Genomic DNA, 23,794 nt, shown 5'->3' with positions numbered 1-23,794 from the left:
TACTACAAAACGCTCCGTTGATAAAATGCTCCTACGACATAATGTTCCCTCGATAAAATGCTCCTACGACAAAACGTGCCGTTGATAAAATACTCCTACGACAAAACGCTCCGTTGATAAAATGCTCCTATGACAAAACGCTCCGTTGATAAATTACTCCAACGACAAAACGCTCCGTTGATAAAATGCTCCTACGACAAAACGCTTCAATGATAAAATGCTCCTGCGTCAAAATGCTCACAAGGCAAAATCCCCTTCGAGAAAAAAGAACCCATAGCAAGACGCTACTTCAGAAATGCCCCGACCTAAATGTCTTAGAATTTAAAATCCTGATTGTTTTCGAAAAGTCAACAATGCATGTCACGTCAAAAAATTTGGAAATGTGTTCACTAATAAAAGCACTCTGAAAATTCGAGGTAACTGGGCTGTGATAAAATCCTCGGCAACACTATCGGCTGCTGTTCTTTTAGCGTTGGAGCTACAGTAACTATGTATCAACTAGAAAAACTAAGAAAATTTGGTAATAACAAGTCTCCAAATTTTTTTCAGAGGCTTTTACAAAAAAAAATCCGTGATGTGACTAGAACATCTGTAATGTTAAACTAACAGTTAACATGTGATAGGGCATTTTGTCTTGGCGTCCGTATTACTTCCTGTAAGAAAATGGTGATCAAGGAGAAAGGAAGGGTAGACTTCGAGCAGTATTTCTTTTGCTCAAGAATCCGAACGCAAGATATTCGAGGGGCGAATCGCGCGGACGAGCGGTAAAGCTGCAAGTAGCACTGGCGGCGGAAGGCGAACGAAAAGAGAGACTGCTTTGCGTCCTTCCCCGCGGATTCTCGAGCAACAAGGAGAGACTGCTCGCAGTCTAAATGAGGGGCATTTTGTAAATGATCATAGATGACATCAATACAGTGGAATACCTCCGCAGCATAAGAAAATCACATACACGTGATGATCTTCGCTAAACATGCACGAACCTGTGCAAAAGTGCAAACTTTTTTAGTTAAAAATAACAACGATTTGGTTGAAGAAATTCGACGATTTGTGAAGTCGAGTGAAAAAAAGCAAATAGGTTTTTAGCAATTTTGGAAAAGTTTTGTAAGTTGTAATTTATTTCCGTCTTCAGCCAAATGCATTTTAATACTAGTAAAATTTGGCGTACTTGTATTAACTGAAGACGGGATCATTACATAAAGGTGTTCGACAATTAACCTAGCCTGCAGTTATCATTACTATGTCATTTGTTTTACTGTAAAGTAACAACTAGACTATCTGTTACAAGTTTTTTGGTCTGCCCTCATTTTATTCCCTGTCCATTGCTTACATTACAAATAGATTCATGTGCACATCCAAAACTTTTTAAAAATACGCTGAGAGTCTTAACATTAATAATGAAATTCAGAGATCATAGATTAAAGGATTCTTCCATTTTTTTTCTTGCCCTTGTTGCAAATTTTTACTGTACATATATTTCAGTCATTCATGACCAATCGTGTTTTTGGAGGCTTTGAAAATCAACCCAGCACATGTAACAATGTACAAAATTGTAGCACTGAAAAATTCATGTACTCTTCTAGAAAAAAGAAAATGTATATATATATATATATATATATATATATATATATATATATATATATATATATATTTGTATTTCTTGGTTATGTTAGACGGCCAGAAGAAGTTGAAGAATTTTGCAATCTAAAGAACCTTTCGCACTGTTTCCCGGTTGTTTCTTGACGATCCCCTACACACCCGTTGAACTGAATCGTGCGTTACATCCAAATTCGTTGTATCGCGCTGCGCGTTTTGCAAACTTCGAAGGGAATTTGGTTTTTCTGTTCCGTCAATCATCTTTTTGGGGGCGGAGTTATGCAAATAACAACGGAACGCGCTCGTCCAGCTTCGCCCGCTTATGATTCTTACGAGAGGCGGAAAAACAGAACTGAAAATAACTCGAGAATATCCAAGAGAATTGCGATGGAGAGTGGTAGTTTTGTTGAGGGAAGGATGGAGGGTAGCAGACATTGCTTCAGTCTTGCAAGCTGGGGAGACGTTCGTAAGAAAGATCAAAAGCAAACTAGTCGATTGAGTATCGCCCGAGGCAGAGAGAGTTGAAACGCCTCAGCGATGAGTAGTGTGTTACTTGTAGCTTCGACCTATTGCCTGAATTGTATGCATAAATACTTGCTAGAGCTGTGTTCAATCGAGTGCCGTAAAACCATAACCAAAGTAACTACTCTGGCCAATCACAACAGACGTAAAAAGCGCTGTGAACCAATCAGAATTCAAAACAAATACATGTAACAGGCATCAAGGGCGGGAAAATGCGTTCGAGCGAGGCACGATCGGTTTTGGTTTTACATCTCATTGGTTGAGAAAGTGGCGCGAGTTTTATCAACCAATCACAGAGCGAAGTAATGCAAAACCAAAGCAAATGGGCAATTACTTTCCCAATTTCGACGATTGATTGAAAACCGCTCTATTTTTTCCGATATAGATCATAATTACTGCCTTTGGTCGGGTCTACTCGTTTCAATTTAGTGTTTTCAAGTGTGTTATCTGAGCTAATACCCCTCCCCTTAAGACGAACATTTTCAAGAAAATCCTTGATGTAATCGACATCAACCTAAAAGATGTCAAGAAATCCACGAGTTCAAGACTTCTGTCAGAGTTGTGAACGAAAAAAAGTAATTTTATGACGTTATGGGACGAAAACAAGCTTCGCACCAAAACGAGGCTGTGCCTCGTGCACGTCTAAGAAAATGTGTCCCACATGGGAGGGAAAGACGCTGTCGCGTCCTATATACAGCCGTTTCGACAAAGGTTGTCCAAAAAAGCGTAAAAGCGTACGCGACAATGCCGAAAGGTGGTCTGGAAAATACCCAATAAATTTCATTTAAAGATCAGAATCCATATTGCCCGCCATCTCAAGTCTTCGCTGTACGGTCGAGGCATTATGGATTCTGAGCTTTTATTGAAATTTATTGGGTATTACCAAGACTACCTTTCGGCATTGTCGCGTACGCTTTTACGCTTTTTTGTACAACCTTTGTCGAAACAGCTGTATAATGTTTTCAGCATTATCAGGTTTTCGGAGCTCCCTCGGCGGGTGGACCGGTGAGGGTGGGACTCTGCAGAGACTTTGCGTCCAGTAAATCTACCCCAATGAGGGGGGTATGGGGGAGCAGGGACGGGGGAACATTTTGTTCAAATTATTTTTCAATTTTTTCATTGTTATACTAACATGTTAAAAGGCGCGTTTTAACTTGTATCTACTTCAAATGGATGTATCTGGCACTTTAAATTCCACTTAAATGTAAGAAAGCTATGTTCTTGTCCCCCTTTAAGGTGGGGGTACACCTGAATTGAGTGAAATTTGAAGAGGTTTTAAGAATGAATAGAAGAAAGAAAGTGATTTTTGGAACACTAACAGACAGTTGATACCCACGCAAGAGCACCCCGGGTTTCTAATGGACTAACTTGGTTTCCGTCTATTAATTATTAACTACAAATTCTAATTTTAAAACTTCACTAAATCTTCAATATTTCACATTTCTCTTAATTTTACTACTCTTTTGAGAAAAACTATCTCCTCCCAAATATACCTAAAAATCACCCAAAAATTTACAAAACACCCCAAAACATTGATTTGTGTAATGAGCAAAGGGTTTTTGTATTGCTTGAAACGCGAACGAGATATTTCCGTTGAACCGATTTTAAGCGGCGTGAAAACGGCTTTCAGGTGTACCCCCGCCTTAACACTAGTTAGTCTTGGTAAAGAACTTTCACTTGACCAGGCATGTTACTCGAATCCATCCATTCCCAACCGTAATACTTTGACCCGGGAAGCTTGAGGCGGCTGAGTTTTGGGAAGAAGACATTTTTGTACTCCTCTCCTTTCTTCTGCCATTCCAACCAAAGTTTGTCCAGGAATGAATGGTGAAGAACCATTTCCGGCGCGTTAGAGGCTGTCTTCGAATTTATCATTGTACCACCGATAAAGTCGTGAATCTCAGCGTGATAAATCGCGCGAACTATCTTCTCAAATTCGAAAAAGTCTTTCAGAGGTAGCGATAAAGTTCTGTTTACGTGTTTCATATCTCCGGTTAGACTAACGTACCAAAAATACCTTCTTAGACAGCCACCTCGTGAAATGTTCAAAAGACGCCATTTATCATTGCGAAACGGTCCGTCCTCGACACAGTGATTTCTCAGGTTGCCATCTCCCCCCAAACCATGCTCCCCAGGGTTCCAAAGGTCCTTGTTACCAGATCCTCTCCACCAATGGTGAGCGACTCTGCTCCAATCCCAATATGGTACAGTCACGCGACAATCGATTCTGCGCAGAAGGTTCTCAAACTGAACCAAAAACCAGCGGTGCCAGGGGAAGAAGATATCAGGAGTGTGGTGAAGTAAATAGTCTGGGGCGTTAATATGAAAAGCGACCATTTTCTCGTAATCTTGCTTGAAAGCAGGGTCCACTGATGCCGTCTTGTAAGTTTTGATGTAACGTTTTCTCTCCGCGATGTCCATTTTTGTGAACTCCTTCCGTACGCGGAAGCAGTTGATTAGTTCGCCGTTCTTACACTCACAGCGTTCCTCGCACTCGTTTAGCACATAACTTCCTTCTTTGCATTTTTTTAGACTTGTTTCTCTATCATCTTGTTGTGGAAGAGGTTTATTTTCTCGTTTCCCTTCTGAAATAATCCAGGCGAAGACGATACACGCTACAAACAACTTGTGAGCCATTTTCATTTGGAAGCAGACTGCAACAGAAAAACGAGATAAAGACCAAACAATTTTTTGAAAGGAAATGAAACTATTGACAGTCGCGAGAATTGCGTTTTTTCTAAAATTTTAAGGCGCACCATCAAGCAAATTTGGCGCTTATATATTTTCAAGCAAGGATAAAATAACCTAGTCACTTGCTTCCAATAATGCTCACCCACTAGACTAAGGAAATGATACTCCTTAAGTTTATCAAAGTGGATATCAAGGAGACTTTACAGAGAGCCCCGGTGTGGAAATACGTTTTCCTTTTAATTGGAACCGGCTGAACCGTGCTTGCCGTTGGTTGAACCAAGCTCTTGTGAAGTCATTGCCATTGCCTCTTAAGGTGATGTCAAAAAAGACAAATTTTATCGACAATTTTGATCGAGAGGAGTCAAGCACGTGCATTGTGCTGCCACCTGAGACCGCCGCGTTAATAGTTGCCGCGCGCTTTGTTGCATGCACGATAACAATATTTTAAACTCGGTAACAATGTTGCATTCAAAATCGTTACAACATCCGTCACATTATATGATTATCACCCAAGACATTCTCGATCCTTGGCCGACTACATTTCTCAAAGACAAAAATTGTCTCATAAATACTACACATTTCCCAGTTTTCTAGATCGTACAGCAAAAGGAAAGTTTCTTATTTCTTTTTGAAAACACTGACTCCAATAGAATTCGATCAATATTGACTATGTGGTAACAGAACAAATAATGAAGCAGGCCATTTCTTTGAGAAATGGCTTCAGTTTAAGATCATTTCCTTACCTCCAAAGACTAGCATTACTGCCAAAAAGTGACAAGATGGCAGAAATTGACCCAACAACGCGATCAAATAGTTATTATTCTTTCGTAGTACTTGAGTTGACTGGTACGCTTCTCAAGTTATTATCATTTACTGTTCTTTTCTTATGAAATATTTTCCACTTTAAGTTATTGCCTGGTAACAGGCATAAGAGGCCAGGGGGCCGTTTCTCGAAAGTCGATCCCAGTCACAAACCGGGCCTGAAAAGTGTCTGATGATAAATGGTTCTCAACAGAAGTCAATTTTTGTTAGCTTTGAATGCTAAATTTTAAAATCAATGAAAACATCGACCAAGTGCCATGCCTGAAATCGGTGAAGAAGCATTTAAAAATATATTTATCGGGCCCGGTAAGCCGGGAATTTTGATAAACAGGCCCCAGGTCTGAAAAAGGTACCAGAAAGTTACATTATTTGGTCTGAAATAAGGTCAGGGTTTGGAGAACAGAGACGCACACCCGCTCCAAAAATTCCGAGGAGTAATTCCCCCCCCCCCCGGAATTGCTAATTAAGGCACCTTTCAATGAGGAAATTTTGTTAAACACACCGGGCGGTTTATAATCTTATAACTAGAAAGGTGACAATAGACAAGAAAAAAAAATATAAGTAATATGCGAATAATTAAAACGATTTTGTTTTACATTGGCAGCAATTATTACGGTCCTCACCTTTCACAAACCGAACGTTGCAGTAAGTGTCATGTCAGCTGCTGGGCCTCGCTTTATTTAAACCCGACCATAATTTAAGGGCTCGACACTTCAACCGTATATAAACATGGCAGGATATGTTATTCACGCCCATAAACACGAATCCACGAAATTTGAATGACAAAGTAAGTGTTGTGGCTAGTCTGACGCAGCGTTTCGTCTCGGTCAAGAGACTCTTCAGACGCCTTCAGAATTCATAGACAAACTCGTTGAGCATCACGCCTAAAGTCCCGTTCGCAAATTCAAGATGTTAGCAGTCTGGCCCTCTATCGCAGAAGGATTCCCAACCGCACGTGCACGAGTTGAAATTTATACAATAAAGAATTGAAAATTGTCAAATACTTGTTAAATGTTCGTGGCTAGTCTGACGCGGCGTTTTGTCTCGGCCAAGAGAACAGGGCTTTGAGCGTGATGCTCAACGAGTTTGCCAATAAATTCTGAAGGTCTCTGAAGAGTCTCTTGGCCGAGACGAGACTAGCCACGAACATTTCACAAGTATTTGACATTTTTTCAATTCTTTATTGTATAAAATAAGTGTTGTTCCAATAATAAAACATTTCCTTTGTAAACCTATCTCCCTTTTCGTTAGTTGCCCGAACAAGGGGGCAGTTTAAAAGTAAGTGCTATTGGTCCTTCTTAGTTAAGACGTTTATTAACTTATTTCACAACACGACTCTCGTATTAACAACAGAATAGTTCACATCATTACCATAAGCACATATTGATACCATCACATTTATTTCATAGAATTTACATTACATTCGACCAATCGGCTCAAGAGAGGAGTGGAGTCTGAACGAGCAATTGAAGAAGGTACTGTCCACGCTATTGGTTTTTCTGTGAATTCTGTCTACACTTTGAACAAGTTTAAAACGATCGAAAACGCAACGCAAAAAGGAATTTCAGGACACGCTTATCAAGACCTCGGTTTCTAGTAACTTAAGTGTTTGGGGGTCAGTCTTTGCTGTTTTAGCCCCTACGCCTGAAGCCGCTCGGGAACATTAGTTGAAAAGTGCCTAGCGTTTTGCTAGTGTTGCTTGGCTTCTATATTTTGTGAATGAAATTTAAATTTTCGGGTTTGGCTTTTACCACTGCTGGAAATACGATGATGGCGAATACATATGGTTCTATGGAATTTCATTTATCTGATAAAAAAGTTAATTATCACTCAAAAAGTTATAACTTTCTCTGCAAACATTGAGCCAGCCAAAGAGAATCCGCTAATGGACACCTCTTCGTAGATCCTAGGGAATAAGCCGACATTGTTTTTCTTGTTTGAGCACTCTTGCGAGAACTTGCATAAGTAACTACTTTTTCACTCAATCAGAAGCAAAACCAAGGCCAATTTCTGACTTGGTAGTTTGGCACCCGTTGCAAGTTTTCCCGCGGTTTGCACCGGTTGCACATTCTCTGTACTTTATGGCACTGGTTCCACGGTTTCCCGCGGTTAGCAGCCGTTGCAAGTTTTCCCGCGCTTGGCACCGGTTGCACATTCTCCGCGCTTAGCACTGGTTCCACGGTTTCTCGCGGTTAGCAGCCGTTGCAAGTTTTCCCGCGCTTGGCACCGGTTGCACATTCTCCGCGCTTAGCACTGGTTCCACGGTTTCCCGCGGTTAGCAGCCGTTGCAAGTTTTCCCGCGCTTGGCACCGGTTGCACATTCTCCGTACTCAGCACTGGTTCTACGTTTTCCCGCGCGGTTAGCACCCGTTGCAAGTTTTCCCGCGCTTGGCAACGGCAAAATGTTTTCTCGATTTCACGTGCTGGTACTAGTAAGATGTTTCCCAGCGCACAGAAAAGGTTATGTCTTCCCTTTGACTTCTGACTGATACTCAGTATAATTTGTATTTGTTGTGGATAATCAAATGTAACCAGTTTGGTTTTGGTTTTACGTCGATCCTTGGAAAATCGCTCTCAAAGTCTTCTCTCTTTCACAATACTGCAGATTGTCATTTTTGTCGCGGAAGGATATCAATGGAGCCAGGACCACGCGCACCTCGTTTCCATGCTACTTTCACCCTCGTTTACATGCCGGAAACTGTGGTACCACCACTAATGTCAGTTCTATGTAACTCCACCTTGTGTGCCTCGTGCTGTTTGTGCCACAAATGGGCGTATAAACTGTTTGAGTCAGTGATAAGCGAGAAGTGGGAGCCTCTCTCGCGCACGCGGCCTTCTTCCAGCACCAAAATCTCGTCTGCGTCCACTACAGTGGACAAGCGATGAGCGATGAAGATAGACGTCCTGTCTTTTGTGATACGCTTGAGACCACTAAGGATATTCTGAAACGTGAAAAAATCAGAACAGTGTCAATGGTTGCGCAAAAACAAATCGTCTTGGACAAGATAATTAGAACCAATTCTTTTTCCACGGAACGACAAAATATCACAGCATCACCCATAATTTTCCAGTGTTTGCCGTCCGCCATTTCTTTTCGAGAAAGCGTTTGTTTTGAACATGAGGAATTTCTTTCAGTTTTCTTTTCAATCCGGGTAAATCTCCAAGAAAACAAAAACAGTACAAATAAGAATAATTGCGTTCCACGTAGAAAGAACGCACTCCTAATACAAATCGGAGTCGAGATCGTATGGGACAGTCGATCAACGAATGAATGGATCTTGGGACGCGTATCTGGCCTCCCCGCAGATTTTGCAGGGGCGGATGACATCATCACCAACTTGGCAAAGGAGAGATAGAGAGCCTGGGATCCAGATCAACGAACGCACTCCCTAATCTTTGATTATTAATAATAATAATAATAATAATAATAATAATAATAATAATAATAATAATAATAATAATAATAATAATAATAATAATAATAATAATAATTTACTTTTTTCATGTCGATAGCGTTATCAGAATCAACCCCTTCAACTTTAATTTTTTTAAGAAATAAAGAAAATGTCCAGGTTGCTGTTGTTGTTATTGCAGTTCTAATTAATTTAACAACAATATCTTAACGATTATCCTTCTTCTAATCTAGATAGCTCGAGCTCTTCTCGTCAGAACCATAAGAACGACATGATAGAAAAATCCATCACAGGGCGATTTATTTTTAACGTGTTTTAGTCGTGGATTAGTAGAATGTAGACGAACAGGACGACGAACAGGCCAAGTTTCCTCTCAAGGACTGTCCAACAACAAACTAAACACGTTCACGAACGAAATCATTAGTGCGTGAAAACTTGAAACGAATTGATGATATAAATCAATGACAAATAAAACTATTTGTGACTCGTTACCCGCGGGTCTTCCCGCATGTCTTACCATTTCAGTAATGGAATCCAGTGATGAAGTAGCTTCATCGTACATTAGTATCGGCGGGTTTTTCAAGATGGCTCTGGCGATAGCTATCCGCTGTTTTTCTCCACCGGACAACTTTAAACCTCGTTCTCCAACCTGGGTATTATATCCTTTGGGCATGCGCAGTACCGCGTCGTGAATTTCCGCCATCTTGGCTGCCTCGTAAACTTCGTCGGGTGTCGCATCAATGCGACCGTAATTTACGTTGTAAAACACATCATCGTGAAAAAGCACCGTGTCCTGTGTGAAACAAATCACATTTTTCAGTAATTGGACAATACATAGCCTTCCAGTGACGAGCCCAAAGTACGTCTGAATGGGAGGCTAGACAATACAGAGCCTTTCAGATACCTATCAAGCGTTGTTCACTGCAACGTCAATAAAAAGAAGCCGCGCCCGCGAATACAGTCGCCTCTCATCTCTCCCAGTCTCCGAGTATTCACAGGCTAGAGTGTTTGGGGCACCGGACATGAAATCCGATCCTGCGTTTCATTGAAAGCCAGGGAGCACTATTCATTTCACCAAAATTTCCAGTTCAACAGACGAAAATGCAAACGGAACGCTCCGATACACCGGAAATTTTCCGGAAAAAACGGACTTGTCCGCCGATCAATTCGAACCTTCAACTTGCACACAAAAAAGGCCCATTATAGTATGAAGTATCAGCTGCCCTTTAAGCGTTAGATGACTAGCATTGAGGCCTTAACGTTCAATTGATTTGCTTCTCTTTCCAAAACAAAGTATAACTTGAAAGTATTTAGAGTAATTAGTAATTACCTGCGGTACAACTCCTATTGCTTTTCGTAAAGAGTCAATTGTCAGATCTTGAATATCATGTCCTGCTACAAGAATGCGTCCGTCTACAGGATCATAAAACCGATACAGCAAGCGGACAATGGTGGACTTTCTGAAAAGAAACAAAGTGAAGACAAAACAGGGTAAAATTCATCATGATCCTAATGAATCACAATTTCTAACTTATAGCTGTGCTATACACTATAACTGAATTCAGCTCTCAGCTGACCTCGTAGGTCAGTTGGTTAGAGCGCTGGTGACCTAATCCAAAGATCGTGGGTTCAAATCCTGCCGAGGTCAAGGATTTTTTTTTTTACTTCAGCAAACCAAAGTCCTGTGAAGGGAATTTGGTTTGGCAAGGTCCGCTCGTGGTACTGAAGGACAGAAGTCTTCATTTTGGCACTCTTATAAAATAATTTCGTTCCATTTCTATGACATTTCATGGGTGCTACGCGTCTCTCACACTCTTTGTTGCGTTCGACGTATTAAAGAAGAGCGTTTCCTAATACGGATTTGAGTCGAGATTTAACGGGACCTGTCGTCGACAGATGGGTCGATGGATCTTAGGACACACATCTGGCATTCCCCGCAGATTTTTTTGCAGGGGCGGATGACACCACAAAGAGAGAGAGAGAGAGCCTGGGATCGAGATTGACCTGGGCTTGTTTGGTGACATCGAACGCATTCTCTAATCCACGATTATTACTAGAAGTACTTATATAATTCATCCTCGTTTAAACTGATTCCATGACTTGATTCAATCGCCCAGTTGTGTCATTTCGTTGAACAGAGCAGTGAAAGCGAGTTCACACGTTTGCGTTTAGTGTTAGAGAAAGAAGGTTAAGGAAAACTATCATCAAACAGAAATTAACAAAATACAGTAAACGAAGTTTGTCGTATCACACAATCCCTTGGTCACTGAAAACGTACACCGTGGTAACAGTGACTGCAGTGATCCTGGCCTCTAAGAAAAAATACAAATCTACAAACTAAAAAGATCTTTGAGGCGGAAGCCCACGTTACTAAAAGTAGATTTTAGTAGAGTCATTTATCAAAATAAATGTTTTGATATAGGAGGAACAACGAACAAGATATTGAAATTTAAAAAGGAGAAGGTGGGTAACATTCGCTATATAATTATTGCGTGTTACATCACGTCTTGCTATGTCATCCCTCGGCCTCGCTTTTGTGAAAACCAGACTCAACATAACTTAAATGTCCTAAGTGCGTACTTTTTTGTAATGTAAGTGTAACATACCCCGATCCACTGCCTCCCACAATAGCTATCTTTTTTCCAGCAGGTACAGTGAATGTCAGTCCATTTAGTATGTTCTGTCCTGGTATATAGTTGAACATCACATTATCAAAAATAACGTGCGCCTTTTCGTCACCGGGGTTTAGAACAAGAGGAAAAGCACCAGGTTTCACCTTGGGAAGAAACATGTACAATAAATAAATAAATAAATAAATAAATAAATAAATAAATAAATAAATAAATAAATAAATAAATGAACAAACAAACAAACAAACAAATAAATAAATAAATAAATAAATAAATTTGATTATGAAAATTACGGGTAAAATCATATTTACAACGTTTCGAACCACCTATTTTCTTCGATACACTGCGGGCTTTCATGTTTGGCCAGTATTTCGTATTTTTTTTTTTTTTATTTTTTATTTGCCTCGAACATGTCTGGGTGAGAGGGTTTGGGCATGGGTCATATGTACCTTGATGCAAGTGGGCAGTTGGGAAGGAGGAGGAGGGTGGGGGGGGGGGGGGAGGTTGGGGTGACTGGTGGATAACAAAGCTTTGTGAAGTGGTTGTGGGATTGTTTCCAGGGGGAGGAGATGGGGTGCATACCGAACGTTCACTGTAGACCTTCATTTTCCAAGGTTTTCGGGGTTACACAAAGCGCACTTTCTTTTGCTTGATAAACCACGACTTTGTCGTGTACCTTGATGTTGGAGGAAACCTTGTGAAGATCGAAAAGCGTTTGCATATCCACCAGAGACTGCCTGATGTCACGATACACAGAGCCAAGGAAATTCAGTGGCACAGACAGCTGGAATAATAACCCATTCACCATCACCAGGTCTCCTACAGTCATGGTCCCTGGAGGCAAAACAAAAAACCTGTCAATTCCAAAATCCAGAAACTACGGGGGAGAATGGTACGAGAGGGGGATTATGGGATCGCTTGGGTTTAGGTGGAGTTTAGGCAATCTCGTACCCAGAGTCCTCAGGCTCTTTGGCCAGCAGTTAAACTTAATTGCCAGGAGAGACTCTGGGGACATCGAATTTTATTACCGGAGTATTTCTGCGGTAAAACAATGGAAACCGTTACGGAAGAGACAATAAAAAAATTTGAATTTTTTTTTTATGTCCCCAGAGTCTCTTCTGGTGCCCACCCACCGACCAAAAAGCCTGAGGACTCTGGGTACATGATTGGAGTTAAGGCGGATGGAAATTGTGCTTATAAATAAGTGCATTTCTCAGCAGTCAGTTGCATAGGAGTTACTCTTAGGCGAAAACTATTTAACAAGAGCCGCGGTACCGCGAGAAAATGCCAAAAATTGTAATTATTCGTCGGCGCGATGTCCATCGTCTTCTCAAACGATCCCGATAACGATCCCACAATCCGTTACTCGTACCAGGCTCTCTGGAATGTGGATTCATTTATACTTCCTTACTTATACCCTGCTTATATACTTACTTTGTAAGAGCACGAATGTCCAAATGAGTGTAAAACGCAGCAAGACGTATCTGACATGCGTGATAAACAAGGATTCACACCACTCTTTCCTTTCGTTAGTTGTTCACTTTATTAAATCCAACACAAATTTAAAATTTGTTGAGATTAACTCAAATTATTGCTTCTTAGAGTGCTCTTTTACAAAGCGGCCTTCACACAGCATACTAAAGTTTTCATGATAGCCTGTTTTATACAATGAAAATGGTTTCCAAAGATACTAGCCTGAGCTACCCTACGCAGCAAGTGTTTTCGTTGTGTATTTTTCGCTTGTTGACCGTACGGATATTGGGACGAGAAGGAAAGAAAAGGAGGAGGGGGAAGGGGAGAGGAGAGAAAGGAAACTCACCCTTCCTCCGTGTTTTGCTTTTTTCTCTTCTTTTTTTTTTGTTTGCTCAAGACCCAAAAGACCATTTTCCGAGTTCCTTTTAACCTCATTGTGAAAGCGAGGCTAAGTGCAAAGATTTTTGTTATGAAAATTAGTTTTCATTCATATGCAAACAAAACTAATTCTCAAATGAAAAGTTTTGCACTTAGCCTCCCTTTCATAGTGAGGTTCACAGCAACTCGGAAATGGTCAATTCCCGCGCGGTCAAACAGCGAAAAACGCACAAATCCCCATGGAAACACTTGCTATGCAGGATACAAAGATACTGCCAAACTGTTTTTGTTACCAAGAATTTGCAAATTTTAGTTTACAGTGTTAGGTTGTCTTTACTGATTCAACATACCTTGTAGTATCTGTCTGCTGGCCAGTACCATGATAGCACTCAGCGAAGCACTGAAGATAAAGTTCTGACCCCAGCTAAGCAGAGCTAAACTTGTCGTTGTTTTGAGTGAAGCTTTCTCGTAATCTGCAAGAAGCTTGTCATATCTCTCAGCTTCATACTGTTCATTGTTGAAATACTGAAAAGAAAGCAAAGTTTGGTTTAATTATGGTGCAACATGTAAAAGTTTGACTAGAACCATAAAGTTATGATTCTAATTGCCAATTCGATTTCCCTCAAAAGTATATCGGCTGGCAAAGAAGTAAGAGTGATCACAAAAGCAATAATATTTTTTTTCATTATTCACCCGCCTCCGAGACTGGGATTAAATTGCAAAGTAAAACTAGCGTTTTCTTCAACAGGTCACCACAGACTTTCATAAAGCTGAAAAATTTATCTCTTTTGTTTTTGGAGGTGTAAATGCTGATGAATAATTATCACTTTCGTTTGTGTGATTGCTGCCATCCACAAACTTTCGGCCAAAGACAATGTTCATAACCTAGGATTAACTGGATTATTTTTTCTCCGTACCTTCACTGTCTCATAATTTATGAGAGAGTCTATGGCTTTGGATCCTGCCTCATTATCAGCTTTGTTCATCTGTACACGAAACTTGGTCCTGCAGAGTGCAATAAAAACTGTTACAGCATTCATTACGGGCAAAAGTTTGAGATACACCCAAAAATGTTAAATTAGAATTCACAGAGAGCTTCAAGAAAATTAACTCAAGCGTATAGATCAAGAGTATATTTTTTCTATACTCAAGAGTATATCACAGTAGATGAACTTCAAGTGGGTTCCTGCAAGCTATCTACCAATTCTGACTAGCTGGTACACTTCACAAAATTATCTCCCACTATCACAATCAATATAAATTACCAAGGCAAATGGATTGACATTTATTTTTATGCTGGTGTTGTTTGCTTTTTTGCATAATATTACAATGTCATTGTCCCATTAGCCTGAGTAGCAGGCGCATGAAAAATATAGAGCGCGCGAGCCACATGCACAAGAGAGAGAGACACCTGAGGGTGTCTCCCTCCCTCAAGCTCCACACTTTTTTCACGCCCTATATATTTTTCACACACCTGCCACGCAGGCTATTGTCCCATGAGCTCTCATGCACCCTGTTCCTACAATGTGCCTCCTATCACTGCAGTGCATATGAAGGGGCATGTTCCTGCAACATGTCCCTAGTGTGTCTTGATCTTTATACAAGGAGAAGCAAATTCAATAGTTAATGTGGATCACTCTACCTCCATTGTGTAACTGAGAGAGTGAATGCTGCATAAGTTCCTATACAGGCCAGAGTGAGGAATGCAAACTCTTTGCCACAGCGGTATGTCTGAAAACAAAAGCATGAGCAAAAATAATACATTATTATTTTTTAAACTGTTTGCAGGTAAAAATAATGGACAATAACAGAGAAATGTATAGCGACATGGCTTAGAGTTGGCCACTGGCAAATTTCATCAACTGAAAGAGATGTCACCACCGGCTGAAATTTCAACAGAACACAAATACTTGAGTCTAAATTTAAAGGAGCATAGTCTAATAGAGCCAGCTAGGTTTATTAATGAGCCTGCTGAGGTTTTTCTTAGATACATCCCTGAATGTATACACCTTATTCTGTGGTTTAAGGAAATACATGCAGTTAGTTTCCAAATCAATAAATGTATAGTGTTTCTCCAAGCCCTATAGAGGCCATAGTTGAGTAAAATGTCCATAAGTATCACCTGCAAAACCATAAAAATTAATACATGTCATGTAAGGTGAAATGGGCAGCTCGACAAAAGATGAAGTATACAATGTCACTAGTCTACTGATCTACATGTATACTTGTAAAGGAATGATTCTGAGTGATTTTGAATTTCACATATATGATGTAATACGAGGATAGTTAAAAACTCTTTACTTTACACAACTCAGGTTTTATTTTGGCCCTAATGTAAACTCCTAAGAGTTCAACATTCTTAAAACTGGATAAAATTCAAAATATTTTGTCTCTTTTTGCACAATAACATAGAAATGTATACTCAAGTTAACAAACTCACCAGTATTCCAGACACAAGCAAAACTTCAAAGATTGTAGGAAAGATGTTAAATACCAGTGCACTCAAAATGAAGTTAATGCCCCTGAAAATAGGCAAACAAAAATAAGTGTGGAGGGGGAAAGAGGGCAGGATCATGGGGATAAGCAGCAGGAACTGCAATAAAGCAGCATTTGTGTGATCACAGAAAGCACAAGGAATAAGAAAAAATATTTTCAATGTTGAGTATTTTGCAGAAGAAATTGTTAATTTTATCTTTTCTTTGTATATATCTTTTCATTATTCATTATCCATCTTGTAGTGCCTTATTGTACCCAGAAATTTTGGTAATAATTACCAAAATTTATTATTTTTGTAATGTGGAGTTCTAATATTGTAACCCTATGGTTCCATTACCACTTTAATAACTTTTTGTCTAAAGTTTTGCTATTTTTTTTTGTACATTTTTATGCACTAATAGAAATAAATTTGATTGATGAGTCAGATGACAAAGAAGGCAAGGGAACAAGCGGTACCGTACTTAATAGGAAGAAGATGTTCAACACCCCTTCTAACAAACAATATAGGTTTGCACAGTAAAATCAAGCTAAACACAAGGCTAGAGATCTAATCTGACTATGAATGTGCCACATGCACACAACAATTGCTCTGGCATGAACAGTTGATCTCATTTGGTACATCCTTAATGAGTAAACCAAGAGAACAATGCTATCTACTTGTTGGTACATGTACCTTGTTCCTCTATCAATGGCTCTGGACAAAGCACCGGTCTGCCTCTTGAGATGAAAATTCATATCCAGATTATGAAGATGAAGAAATGTCCTTCGTGCAACAGTGCGTATTGACCCTTGAGCCACTTTTGCGAAAACTGCATTCCTTAGTTCATTGAAAAGAGAGGCACCTGTACGGGCTGCTCCATCTGAAATCCAAGTATGCAAAAACAAAACATTAACATTTAACTCAAAACTTATATTTATTTTCATTATACAAAATTTGCCGTTTCTACTAGCAACAATGTCTTGGCCAAACTAATAACATTTGGCACGTAAGAAGGCAAGGTTAGAGAGGGAGGACAAAGACATTATCAACTTCGGCAACATCATCATCATCATCATCATCATCATCATCATCATCGTCATCATCACCACATCATCATTACAGTGGACAAACAACAACACCACAAGCAACAACCCCATCATCATTACTATCATTTAATTGCAAACAAATTGTCAAAATGAAATGCTTTGTTTATAGTGGAAATGAACTTAGCTACTCAAAGTTAGTTTACAAGCACTCCACTCAGAAATAACGGTAAACAAATAATCTAAAAATAATTGAACATAAAACGTTAAAAATCCCAACTGGCACAAGGCAAACCAGCCAGCTATTTACAAGCGTGGCCGAGGACGGGGCTTCAACCTGGAACCTCTTAATTTCAAATCTGGTACCCTAGCTTAGTAGCTAACCTCTGGACCATGCGGCCTCCTTGTTAGTCACAGCTGTCATTAATGGCACTGTCAACATCATCATCACTACCACAACTACCGACACCACCATCATCATCATCATCATCATCATCATCATCACCATAATCATCATCATCAATATCAACACCACCACCATTGCTAGTGTCCATGAGTTTAAACTAGAGCCACACATGGTTGATTGCTTGTTTATGTATTAATGGTAAAACAAGCAAACATTAACTAAAAAATAAATAAGTAAAATAAATACTTCTTACTAACCCAGTTTGAGGTCCGTACTGTAAGTTATGGACCAAGTTTTTTCCTGCTGATGTGTGGCCTATGCGCGAAGCATGCCGGCCATAAATCAATGGGAAAAAATGAGGATCCCTAACTTACAGTACAGACCAAGAAAACAAGGTTAGTAAGTTATTTATTATATCTCTGAGTTTAATCGGGCGCGCGGAAAAGGAACAACTCTCATATTTACCGGGCTGTACAGTGAAATATGGCCCATAAAATTGACCCACCACACCGTGCATACCAACTGAGAGATATAATAAATAACAATCTCAGTCAGTTTGGATATCAGAACTTACATCCCAAGAGAAGTGCTGTAAGAACAGTGAATACAGTTCCACCTGCTGTCTGAACTAAAGCCGCAGAATCCAAGTTGTTGAGGTAATCGATAGCATATTTGAACAAGAATGGGACCTGTACATTCATCAACTGCAAGTAGAGAGTAAATTTGAATGAATATCTGTGATATCAGCTCATAGGCAACTGAAACAACACACAGAAAAATGTTCTATCTCGACTGATTTCTTTTATTTACGACTACGTGTACATGTATGAACGTTTCACTTGAGTTGGTGAAGTTCTGTAACAAAAGAATAAGTCGAGCATTTATTCCTCTCTCATGTAGCTTCCTTGTATAATTTTTTAAAAGTAATAGCCAGGGATCTTTGTGCCAAAATAGAGCTTATCTGGAACAATTTGATTTCTAGACTAAAAAGCACTTCAACTATTGTTAAAAATTGAGACTTAAAAATAAATACTCAAAATGAAAATGGATATAATTTCACCTTAGCTCCAATGAGGAGTGCAACTGCAGCAACCACTCTTCTTTTAAGATCAGGTCTGTCTTTCGGCCAGACATGTTTTAACATTCTCTTGAGTATTGTCAAGCCACTGACGGAAGATAAAGCCTTCAAACTTTGTGCAGTCACATTTGAACCTCCATGCTGTTGTCGTTTAGCAACAAAGGGAAGCCCTTGCTATTGAGAAGAAAAACATGTCACCGTCAGCATGACTGTATTGACTTTTGCTAATTGATTAGAATTAAAAATCTCAAGGACTTAACATAAGAAAAACCATGCATTTGGCATATAAGGTGAACACTACTTTACTTCAATAAAGTGATTGGCGTGACAGGTGACATCATTTGCGTGACCATTTTAAGACCTCACTTCACTTAGCACTACAAGCTGCAACCTAGGTCCACGTGCTGTTGTGGTAGCACACCTGAAGGGCCGTTTAAATGGTTTCAACATTTGTTCAACAAAAGTTGAATGTATGTTGGGTAAATGTTGAATGGAGTGTTAAAATGGCTTCAATTCCATTCAACATTTTCAAGAAAAAAAGAAATGTTGTATGGATGTTGGATGAAAGTTTAAACCAACTTAAATTTAGTTTGACATAGTGTTTAAGACATGTTAACGCAAATGTTGAAACTGCTTAAACGGGCAGCAATTCACCAACTATGAAGAGTATATTTGGCAGGTCAGAAAAAGGAAAAGCACCACAAGTTTGTTTACACTTGTTCACAAAATTGGGTTTTGTCAAATAAATACAGTGACGAGAATGGCCCGATTTATACTAGAGACGGATCATCCGTCTGGGATAAACTTGGGCAAAGAACGGTAGTTTGTCTGATAATAATTGGCCTGTGTATAAATATGGGCTTTCAGACAGATCATCCGTCCAGATGAACTATCATGGTTGTACGTCTTGACAGACGGCTTTCATGGATAATTCGACTGGACAGATGATCCGTCAGAAAGCCCATATTTATACACAGATGAATTATCAGAGGAACTAAATAAAATTAATAAAATAAATCACTTTATTTTAGTGTCAATGTATTTAGCGCAGGACTGCAATTGGGGACAGTCTCTCCAGACCGAATTGTAATTTAGAATTGTTGGTTTTTGAGGAGAGCGGAATACCGGAGTACCCGGAGAAACTGAACCTCTCAGAACAAAGATGAGAACCAACAACAAACTCAACCCATATATGACCCCGAGTCCGGGAATCGAACCCAGGCCACATTGGTGGGAGGCGATTGATCTCACCACTGCGCCATCCCTGCTCCCCCCCACCGTTTTTTTTGCCCAAGTTCATCCCAGACGGATAATCCATCCTTATTATAAATTGAGCATGGGTCATCTGTTACCAAACATACCTTACAAGAAGCAAATCTACTGCCCATGGACTGTAATATCTTTGTAGCAGCTGTTGTGTTCTGTCTAACATGATGTCCACATGACCTCTACAGAAACACACAAGAAACAAAAAACATTTTTACGTTGTTAAAAATGGCATAACTTTGCCCCTGAAACTGACTCAAAAATTACAACCCCCATGAGCCGACCTCCTGTAAGTGACCATCTACAATGTCAATTGTTGGTGGTCGCTTATGGGAGGTGGTTGCCTGCAAGAGGTCAGACCACAGGGGGTCTAATTTTTAAGCCATTGGCTTCTGGCAGTTTCAGGGGCACAAAAAGATATATAACAAGGAGATAACCCAAACTTCAGTATAAAATTGGTTCCGTAATCACAAAAACATTTTAAACTTTCCAGTTGAGACATCTTTTTAGTATTTCAAGGATCACATTGACTGCTTTGCCCTCATCTTTTGACCAATGTATCTTGCTCAGTACATTTATAGTGAGCTTCCTATGAATATGTTTAACCATATCTGAATGCTCCTCCACTGCACCAATACACCGTATTCACAAATGGCGCACACGCGCGGAAAAGACTGGCACTATGCATCAAAATGAGGCGTTTTAGGATAAACAAAAAAAAATTTCCAGCGAATGTAAGCTTCTAAAGGGTCGATAAGTGCTGAGTTTCTAAAAATTGAGTTTTTCTGATCACTTAGTCCGAACGAGTTCAAGTTCTAGTGTTTATTATTTATTGGTTGGCTTCTAGTAGCAATCTCAAATGCAAACTAGACACTCACGGGAAAAAACTGAGTTAGATTGTTTGTTTCAAACCTTCGAGTGTAATGTCTACAGAAAATATGAAAAGTTGTTAGAAAGATCCTCACTCTAGCAGGAGCCACAAAGGTTTATTCCATGTATTTTTTGGAAAGGGAATTAAAACAGTTTTTGAAGGAAAGAAAATGAATCTACAGATTACAAATATTTCGGTACGTTTTAGGCACTTTTTCCCCGAAATAAAAAAGATATCATGCATCGCAAGATTGGCCAAGATTCATGCAAGTCATTGAAAATGTGGCAGTTACCAAAGTCAAGCGGAACTACTGGAAGTAAGGTATCAATTTTAAGAAAACGATCCTGCAAGGAAATTCAGGAATGTCACTCTCAAATGCGTTATATTGTAACTGCATTACAAGGAATGGCAAGTTTAGGAACCCAGTGTAAAGCGAAATACGATAATCTAATTCTGACAAATTACCTAATTAAGTATGCAAATCTTTAATGATTTCAACCGAAATGCCGGTTAAAAAGCCACAATGCTGTGTTCTCTAGTCCCTGTTTCACGGGATATAATTTTCTCATTCAGGCAAGAAATGTTCCTTCTGAGCTTGTTCCATTATTAAACAGTTGGATTTTGATGACTTGATTGATTTAACAAATTATGAATTTTGAGGGGACTGCATTCTCTGCTTGTTGTTTACAGTATGGCTACAATATAAATGAATCGAAACCGGACAAATCTTGGTTCATCTGTTGCTTCTTTTTAAATTATTCGTCCAGCCGTTTCTCTCCACATCCTTCACGTCTTTTCGTTGTTGTCTTCGTCTGTTTTTTTTCTTGGTATTATAGTGGTTTAGACAAATGGTTGTAGTCTCTCTTGCGCTCGGAACGTCCGATACGAAGTTGATCATGCAACTCTCGTTAGAAATGCATCCTTTTGTATGTTCATTTTGTTTCCTTCAAGACCTATCTTACCTTCGGATTCCGAAAGACATACCAAACAAACTTCTGTAGTATCTCTATCCATCTGCGCTCGAAAGCTGAATCCTTCGGAAACAAAAACTCTAACCGATTTGTTTCCGTGATTGTCTATTTTGCATTTGGGATTGCTACAAGAAACGAACCAAGAAACACTAGACCTCTCTCGTTCGGAATAAAACCAGCGATCTGAAAAACTTGCTGTTTAGGAGCTTATCAGCTAAATAGTCTCTCTGTGAGCTTGTACTCGCAGGCAAATTATTTTTTGTTTATCCTAAAACGCCTTGTTTTGATGCCTAGTGCCAGTTTTTTCCCGCGCATCCGCCATTTGTGAATACGGTGTATAGGCTGTAACAATGGAAGCCTCTCACGCAGCTGTTTTTAGGAGAGTCATGAGGAGGAGGGTAAAACAAATTCCCTCAAAATAACTGCATGGGAGGCTACATAGCAACAGCAGGGAGCAGAAAGGAGGTGTGATGCTTTGTGCAAGTATGACATGGCCTATGAGTGAGCATGAAATACATGTAATATTCACTTGTAAGCAATGAAAAGGCTGTCATTTTACACTTGAATGAGAATGATTTTTGAAGAAATATCAAATGAAGAAGTAATAGACATTGCATTTCAGAACTTCTAAAGCCACTAAAGAGTAACGCCTTTAGTGCTGACAACACCTGCCTCGCCTCTCCTGAAAGTCTGGCTAGGGACCTGAGTGTGACCATTGAAATGAAAGCTACTGAGCAGTACTTTCCTGTCCTTGCAGGTGCTGCTTATTGTGCAGTAGATGGCCGCTCTAAATTTTGAATCTTTAAATGAAATCCTGAAGAGTGATCTTTCAAGTGAAAGCTATTGAGAGTTAATCTTACTTTTTATTTTTAATATCTTGAATATTTTTCTAAATGAACCTGTACACTCTTAATGAAGAGAGAAACTACATGTAAGCGTATTAAAGTTTGTTTTTTTCCAGCCTTGTATGAAGCAAAACTTTTTACAACCATTGTTGAAATCTCAACATGATATTCATGACTGCTCACATTATATAAAAGGCGATACACTACTCTTATAAAGCTTATAAATTGCGTTTCATTCGTTCATAACAACATTACCGGTGAATATCACCGTGAGTTTCTTCTATCATATATTGACTACTTTCCCTTACCTGGGCAACAGGAACTCCATATAAATGGTTCCACCCAACTTTCAAGCCTGATCTGATAAATAAACGTGGATTTGCAACTCTGCTGGCCGACTGTAGCTGAAGAAACCCACAACATGTCCTTAACAAGGGCGCCATTTTTCTCTCTTGTGAACATTGATCCCTCCTTCCCAGACTTCTCGGAGTTGTTTCCGGTTTTAATTTCCTCTGGGGACCGGGAGTGGGGCTGGACAGGGAGGGGAGGGGAAGAAGGGAAGGAGAGCTAGAGTGCTATAGTTACTATATTTTCCAATTTTCCGACTTCTATGTATCCACAGTTAAACTGTAAACTGAAAACTTTATTATTATATAGCTGAACTGGTTTGCACTGAAAAGGAGCATTCTGACTGGCTCCCAGATCGGTCCGTTTTGGAAAAATGGTTAAGCCTGGGTTAAGGACTACGGACTCAGAGACCGCTTTTGAAAGGAGCAAAGTGTTTAAATTTTGACAAAAAAAAGCAAAAATGTTTTCAATTAAGCTTATGAAGTAGGAACTGTTCAAACCGTCATGTTAGAGTTTTTTTTATTACTACTGGAGCGACGAATACTATCATATCCGGACGAAAAACACTGAAAACATAAACAAGTTTAATGCGGACTTAAAGCAACAATCGGGGAAAGCCTATAAAAAAAAACCTTATTGAACAAGCTTGTTCGATCCGTAGTGGAAAATATTCGTCTCGTCCATTTTTTTTTTTTTTTTTTGCAAGTTTATATACCTCACCAGTTTTCCAAAAGATATTGAGCAAGTGGTGGTGAAGAAGGAATAAATGCTATCGCAGTCGATTGAATAAGCTCACTAGTTTTAGAACTAGTGAAAAAGGCTTACGAGACTTCTGCTCAATGTTGTATTACTACTAACTCAATTACTGAAGAAATGTAACAAACCTGATTTTCGGCAAATTGAGGTAATACAAATTAAAATAAATGACAATATTAGTATTAAATCTTGAAACTCAGCACGGAAAGAAG

General features: G+C 39.5%; 2 protein-coding genes across 3 annotated transcripts; both read right to left on the bottom strand.

Moving 5' to 3' along the window:
* Positions 1–1,650: 1,650 nt before the first annotated feature.
* LOC146466610 (uncharacterized) lies at positions 1,651–5,708 on the bottom strand. 2 transcript variants are annotated; one of them, XM_085127059.1, is made up of 3 exons: positions 5,550–5,708; positions 3,758–4,769; positions 1,651–2,581 (listed from the first exon to the last, which is right to left on the bottom strand). In XM_085127059.1, the coding sequence occupies exons 1-2, from the start codon at positions 5,563–5,565 to the stop codon at positions 3,769–3,771; spliced, it is 1,017 nt and encodes a 338-aa protein (XP_084983185.1). In that variant the 5' UTR covers positions 5,566–5,708; the 3' UTR covers positions 1,651–2,581; positions 3,758–3,768. The 2 variants fall into 2 exon arrangements, with proteins under 2 accessions (XP_084983185.1, XP_084983182.1); XM_085127056.1 differs by lacking the exon at positions 1,651–2,581 and having other exon boundaries at positions 3,237–4,769.
* Positions 5,709–6,922: 1,214 nt separating this feature from the next.
* On the bottom strand, positions 6,923–22,956 carry LOC146466609 (iron-sulfur clusters transporter ABCB7, mitochondrial-like). Its single transcript, XM_085127235.1, has 14 exons — positions 22,787–22,956; positions 19,887–19,973; positions 18,508–18,699; positions 18,022–18,151; positions 16,692–16,878; positions 15,963–16,044; positions 15,165–15,253; positions 14,440–14,527; positions 13,873–14,047; positions 12,348–12,505; positions 11,648–11,817; positions 10,372–10,501; positions 9,559–9,834; positions 6,923–8,570 (listed from the first exon to the last, which is right to left on the bottom strand). The coding sequence occupies exons 1-14, from the start codon at positions 22,919–22,921 to the stop codon at positions 8,313–8,315; spliced, it is 2,157 nt and encodes a 718-aa protein (XP_084983361.1). The 5' UTR covers positions 22,922–22,956; the 3' UTR covers positions 6,923–8,312.
* Between the last annotated feature and the right edge of the window lie 838 nt (positions 22,957–23,794).

Source organism: Pavona decussata, unplaced genomic scaffold (genome assembly GCF_977016875.1).
Source record: "Pavona decussata unplaced genomic scaffold, jaPavDecu1.1 SCAFFOLD_143, whole genome shotgun sequence".
Classification (NCBI taxonomy): Eukaryota; Metazoa; Cnidaria; class Anthozoa; order Scleractinia; family Agariciidae; genus Pavona; species Pavona decussata.
The sequence above is the reverse complement of the archived record's forward strand: the minus strand, read 5'-3'. Positions and strand labels throughout refer to the sequence as shown.

Bases quoted from the DNA above. Each gene is read 5' to 3' on its own strand.
- LOC146466609 (XM_085127235.1), bottom strand. From the start codon at position 22,921: ATGGCGCCCTTGTTAAGGACATGTTGTGGGTTTCTTCAGCTACAGTCG. The intron at 9,835-10,371 runs GTAATTACTAAT...TGTTTCACACAG, and splicing joins CAATAGGAGTTGTACCGCAG to GACACGGTGCTTTTTCACGA. The intron at 8,571-9,558 runs GTAAGACATGCG...TTCACGTTTCAG, and splicing joins TGGATTCCATTACTGAAATG to AATATCCTTAGTGGTCTCAA.